The sequence below is a fragment of the Macrobrachium nipponense genome, chromosome 18 (genome assembly GCF_015104395.2).
Source record: "Macrobrachium nipponense isolate FS-2020 chromosome 18, ASM1510439v2, whole genome shotgun sequence".
NCBI lineage: Eukaryota > Metazoa > Arthropoda > Malacostraca > Decapoda > Palaemonidae > Macrobrachium > Macrobrachium nipponense.
In genome coordinates this window covers 34,621,755-34,628,459 of record NC_087211.1, presented here as the reverse complement: position 1 = coordinate 34,628,459, position 6,705 = coordinate 34,621,755, and the positions used below count along the sequence as shown (strand labels likewise).

Here is a 6,705-nt window from a genome sequence, read left to right as displayed (position 1 = left end):
AGACTTCCATTGCAATCTCTCCATCAGAGAGAGAGAGAGAGAGAGAGAGAGAGAGAGGAAGAGGAGACGAGAGAAGAGAGAGGAAGAGGAGAGGAGAGAGAGAGAGAGAGAGAGGAAGAGGAGAGAGAGAAGGAGGAACTTGATTGAAATTTACTTTGTCAGATGTTTAGGGTCAATAATCTCTCTTTTTTTATTTTTACTTTCCAGGGCTACTTTCATAATGTATATGCAATGCATCATCCTTATCCTAAGCCTTTCAAACTGGAAATTACCACCTAAAAAAAATATATTAAATGCATATTTAAAAACTAAAAAAATATAATGGACACTCCAGTATAAAAGAAAGTTACATCAAAAAAAGTATGGTAAAAAAATATAACACCCATCATGCGAAGACAATTTACACCACAAAACCCACTCACAACAACGACCTATCATATCCAGAGGAATGTGAATGAAATATAAGTCAAGTAAGACTAATCAGATGATGGACAAAAATTAAGTAAATGTATGTCTAACAAACTTTCTCAAAAGTTCCATTCTCAAAAAAGGGAACGCACATCAAAGTCAAGGTGTCAGAAGATTACAGAAATCATACAAGGGTTCCCAACATACCAGCAGTCCTACATAAAACCCTTTGATTTTGTTTATATGGTGTTTTTACGTTGCATGGAACCAGTGGTTATTCAGCAACGGGACCAACGGCTTTACGTGACTTCCGAACCATGTCGAGTGAACTTCTATCATCAGAAATACACATCTCTCACACCTCAATGGAATGCCCGAGAATCGAACTCGCAGCCACTGAGGTGGCAGGCCAAGACAATACTGATCACGCCAATGAGGCGCTTATAAATAAATTAAAAAAAAAACCTTTGGCCTCTTTCCCACCTGGCTGTTCAAACTTAAAATTTTCTTAGACAATTTTTACCACTTATGAGTTAATAATTCCACTCAGCATAATTCAATCTGAAATTCTCCAATAAAGTAGGCGAGAACATTAATACTGTAATCGTAAAAAAACATACAAAAAACATCGTTTCCCAAGATTATTCAAATGCATAGCAAATGATACTCATCATTCTAAACCCAAAGGTGAACATCACAAATAAAAAAACTAAACGGCAACAGATACAGCTGAAAAATGACAAACCCAAGAAAAATGTGCATTAATCAACAACTTCAGACAATGGCAAATATTAATATTCAATAATCAGATATTGAAACTAAATTAATAATCAGTTACAATATACAAGTGTTCTTTCAGAAATACATCACCACTATACATATACACTGTCAAGATAGCTAACTTAAAGAAGACTGTTATAGTCTATACTTAAAACAAAACTCATTTTTTTAAAAAGTTCTCTCTATCAACCACAAGATCATTAACTGTATAATAATTTGAAAAAGGCTTTGTCATGTTGATATCATGAATGGAAAACAATGGCATCTAATTTTCATTCTTATTTACTCCAGCTACCTGACACCCACTGGGTGTGACTAGTGGTAGCCTGTGTATCCCCGAAAGGAAATTGCAACTGGATGTGGGTCGGAACAACAGGAGCCTTGACAGACATTGTAAATGGGGCTACTTGCTGTTGCTGCTGTTGTTGCTGTGGCTGTGATTGTTGCTGCTGCTGCTGCTGCTGTTGTGGCTGAGGCTGTGGTTGCTGCTGTGCAGATTGCTGGTGATGCTGCTGCTGCTGTTGTTGCTGTGGAACTTGCTGTATTTGCTGATGCACTGATGCAACAGGAAGTGTCACTGGTGCAGTAGTGGTCACCATGACCTGCTGTGGTACTTCAGCAAGAGCAGGAGTCTCGCAGAAACACCATGACTGCCACTGACTATTGCCCCCAAATGTTAGGACATGAGCAGTGTGATTTTGACAGTTGTTAGCAGGTCTTGCAGCTCGTGGTGGTTGACCTGGGCCATTTGACAGCATCAGAGTAGGAACCTGGGCCATTTGTGGGGTTGCTTGTTGCTGAGGGGGCTGCTGAGTGTACTGTGCAATGTGTGTAGCATCTTGTGTGATGAGCGTCCCTGAGGATATAGTTGCAATTTGTTGGTGATGCTGTTGCTGCTGCTGATGATGTAGTTGCTGCTGTTGCTGTTGCTGATGGTTTTGTACCTGGTTTACATATGACTGCTGTTTCTCATCAAGCTCCTCTCCATGGACTTGAACACTATGACGTTTGAGACTACGAAAGTCTCGAAAAGTAGTGTCACACCTCTTACATGAATACGGCTTAACACCCACATGCTTATACATGTGTCTTTTCAGAGAGCTTTTGTCAACAAAGGTTGCATAGCACATTTCACATACAAATGGTTTTTCGCCAGTGTGAGTCATCATATGTCTCTTGAGCATGCTTGGCTGACGGTACTGTTGGTGACAAATTTCACACACGTGAGGACTGGCACCACCATGGCTTAGCTTATGCTTCTTCAAGTCACGAGGACGAACATATTCTGCTAAGCATTCATCACACTTGAAAGGGGTTTCTCCAGTATGAGTATACTTGTGCCATTTGAGGTTATTTTTACGACTAAAGGAAGCCCCACATACATCACATTCATAAGGTTTTACTCCTGTATGTGCAATCTTATGTCTCTTCAAATCTATAGCCTGACCAAAAGATGCATTGCACAAATCACATTTGTAAGGCTGTTCTCCAGTGTGAGTGATCATGTGACGTGTAAGGTTGTTTTTGACACAAAATGCAGCCTGGCAAATGTTACAGACATAGGGTTTTTCTCCAGTGTGAATTCTACAGTGTCGATTCAAACTACTCTTCTGTATGAAAGCAGCTCCACACATAGCACAAACAAACGGTTTCATCTGAGTATGAATACGTTCATGGGTTCGAAGATGTGAAATCTGTTTGAAAGCCTGTTTGCAAACATCACACTGATATGGTTTCTCACCTGTATGAGATCTTTTATGAATACTTAGATGACTACTCTGAACAAACCTCACACCACATTCATTGCACTCATAAGGCTTCTCCCCATTGTGAAGTCTCATGTGTAACCGGTAGCTATTGACATGTGTGAACTGAGAATTGCATAGTTTACAAGATAGGGCCTCCTGATGAGCTTTTTGCCTGTGCTTCATTAACTTGTTCATACGAGAAAACACAACGTGGCATTGGTCACATTCAAATTTCTGAAAATTAATAAAAAAAATTACTTTAATCAAACTATGATTAAACATGAGGCATAAAATCTACAGGATTGTATATTGAAAATCCATAATTATATCAATAAATTGCATTATTTGTAAAATTTAAAAACAAGGACTTTCAAACACATGCACAGTGTTCCTCTTCAGTGTTTACGCTAAAAAAATATAAACACTGAGGAGGGTGTTCAAAAGCCCTTGTTGTTAACTTTTACAAATACAGCTGTAACACATATATTGACATAACTGTGGATTTTTAATATACAACAATTTAATCACAATACTGTATAGTGAATTTTTAAGCATCTGCAGGATTATTCTTGTAAGCCTTAGCAAAACTGAATACAGTACGTACCTAAATTTTTACTGAAGTATAGCCATAAAATCATGACCATCACTTGATTCATCTGCATCTATCCACTTTGCATTTTATATTGAAAAAATTGCACATTTTTTGGGTCACAAATTCTGTGATGCATAATTTCATAAACTTACCGAATTAAGAGCACACAGTTCTACTGTGTAAACAGAAGTACAGTTGGGTATGATGTATTTAATTGGGTGATAAGGCAGTTAATCCAATAACTGATATGAAGAAAGAGAAGTTAGCAAAGGTCAAAGGGAGGAAGTATCTTAAGAAGTAAAGATAGGAACCAAGGCACTAAAAAGTTATCAAAGAAAAAAGTAACATGCATCAGGCAAAGGCACAGTAGTTATTTACAAGGGGAGAACCAGTTCATCCCCTCCCCTCTACCCACACATAAAAAATTAAACATGTACACACTTAGAAGGGCAACGCCAAGCATCAAAGATTGGCTTCACAATGTGGTACTGAAATGAATTCATGAGGACCAAGTACTGTACATGTTCACAAAACAATCTAGTTGATTAGTCAGTGACCAAGGTAAAGACATAGATATTAAGGAATATGACATCACCAACATAGTGTATGCAATATGCATATGCAGTATTCATTAAATTTGGGAAACCATTTGGTCATTTTTAGGTAATAAGCCTTACATATGTACATAAACAACTCTCTTCAATATAAAGAATGTTTAAGTTTATATTACAAAATCTTGAAAAGATCAAAATTAATAGTGACTTACTTCCACTTTATCATCCAAATGAATCTTTGCATGGTACTTGAGATGTGTGTCACGGGAGAATAAAGCAGGACAATGTTCACACTGGAAAATCTTATTAATTTTTCTTGAAGAGAAAAGTCGTCTTTTCTTTCTTCTTCGCCCTTTTGTTTTCTTACCATTTTCTTGTTTTACTTCAACTATATCCTCATCTTCTGGTAATAGTTCATTGTCAGGATCATCATGTAAATCTCCTTCAACCTGTAAATTTGAGTCTTTACAGAAAGTGTCTCATGGTCAAATTTCATATTACAAACAAAAGATAAACATTGATTATTGCATGTAGTACATTAATTTCAGTAATGAGGCCAAGACTCTGGTTCTTGAGAACAAAGTCCTCCAATAAATCTTTTGCAGTCATAGTACTGGCTATAAGAGAAGCTGTACATCAGATCAATGCTGATGAATTATTATTAAAAATTCATGTTGAGGCATATTCAACACAGTGATGAATAGGAGATGCTCAGAGATGGAATAATCAAGCAAGTGTATTACATATAGTATACTAATATAAGACTAGTCAGGTTAAGAGCAAAGAAAATATGAAGACCAACAGAAACATGAAAAAGGGGGAATGCCGAGTAAAAAAGGCTAAATATTGCTTAACCTAGAAACACTGCAAGCAGCCAAAGAGTGATAACAGTAAAATGATAGAAGTTTACTAGTAACACTTTTTTTCTATAATGATGTATTTGAGACAAATGCAACCATTCAATTCAACCATGAAATTAATGAAAATATTAGTTGATGAAGCATGCATGTTAAAAAAATGTAGTAAAAATATAAATGGTTAATTTATGATTTATTTTCTAAATACTTAACCCTCCATTATATGGCTTTTACTTGCATGCCAGCAGTAGTTCGACAGACTGAAACAAAAAATGAGAACACTAGGTTTTCTATGAATATCTCTTTCTATCCATATACTTCCCCAAACCCCTTCCAGGGGAACGATAAGTAAAAACACCCATAGCCGGTCAGTTCTACTTCTGTCCACTTTAAATGTGGGGAGGTAGGGAGGGCAACTGATACAAAGGAGAGGTAAATATTTAAAAAATAATTAAAGTATTTATATTTTTTGAATGAATCCTATCTCTCCATTATATGACTGATTCATACATTTAACATGGAGGTGGGGCAAAGTGAAAATCTGCAGGCCCTTTAAAAGCTACTTAATATGTACAATACAAATATGTATACAAATAAGTGTTTGCTTCTCTACTGAAACCAATCAACCAGCTATTACTTCTGCCTTGAGAGGATTGTCCTTGGGTACAAAAACCTCATCATGAAGATATCTGAGGTCTCTTTGGAGGCTGCCCCCTTCAGCAGAAGGGAGGGTAGGGTTACTATGCCAAAACCCAGGCGAGCCAACAATAGATTAACAACTACTGTAGTACCTACAGACATGAAGGTACATTTCCTATATTCGACCATGAGTACTTCCAAGCTTCCTAGCAAAACACAAATGGAGATAAAAACTGCAGACAGAAAAGCTAACGATCAATTCAGGATAGCATATCCCCTGCATAAACAAAAGGAGCTAATGCTCTGCAAAAACAGGATTGAATTTCTTCATCGCAAAGTTAATTCATTCCAAAAACAGAATTACAATACAAGTGGGCAGCCTCCATAACTTCTCTAAGGATAAGTTTTTCCAAAAATTCTAAGACGTAGTCACCGCTTGAATGCCATGCAGATTTACCTTTAGGATCCAATTTTGCAAGTCTTCCGCCTCATGGGAAGGTCATGCTTCCAGACACTACAAAAAAAGATTCTTTACATCAGCCCTGATGTCTGGTGTGATTCAGATAAATCTTTAAAAGCCCTCACAGAACACAAAAAGGAAATCTACCTCACCAGGTACCAAAGATTCCAAGCTACATAGGGACACTAAAATCATTCTTTGCCCAAAAAAGAGGCAAAAAGGAAAGAAACGCCTTGTCCTTAGCAAAACCTACCCTAAAAGACAGAGCTTGTATTTCACTTGCCCTCTTAGCTGTAGCCAAGGCCACCAAAAAGAAAGATTTATTGAAAGTTCTCTCGATGGGGCCTGTTCCAAGGATTCAAAAGGTGGTAACAAGAGACCTTATAATGATATATAGGTTCCATGACAAAGAGGGCGCCAGACACCTGGGAACCTCCAGCTGAAAACCTTTGTGGACATCTTTAATATCTTTGTCCTAAGACAGATGCAGGTCTACATGACTAAGAACAGAAGCCAACATGGCCCTATAGCCTTTAATAGCTGCTACTGACTTTTTCTTATACCTGAGAAACAACAGAAACTTAATGATGTTGTTTATTGAAGTATGGATACTGGAAGACGCCTTACCTCAACACCAAGACCACAGACTACTGTTTTTGGTAGATCA

At 37.4% G+C, this 6,705-nt stretch overlaps 1 protein-coding gene across 1 annotated transcript in view; it reads right to left on the bottom strand.

Moving 5' to 3' along the window:
- Window positions 1-374: 374 nt before the first annotated feature.
- LOC135196958 (zinc finger protein 892-like) overlaps window positions 375-6,705 on the bottom strand; it is a 45,225-nt gene continuing 38,894 nt past the window's right edge. Inside the window, exons 2-3 of the mRNA XM_064223816.1 lie at window positions 4,295-4,531; window positions 375-3,170 (exon numbers count right to left, since the gene is read on the bottom strand). Coding sequence (XP_064079886.1) covers window positions 1,467-3,170; window positions 4,295-4,531 — 1,941 coding nt within the window. The 3' untranslated portion in view covers window positions 375-1,466. The remainder of the gene's footprint in view (window positions 3,171-4,294; window positions 4,532-6,705) is intronic.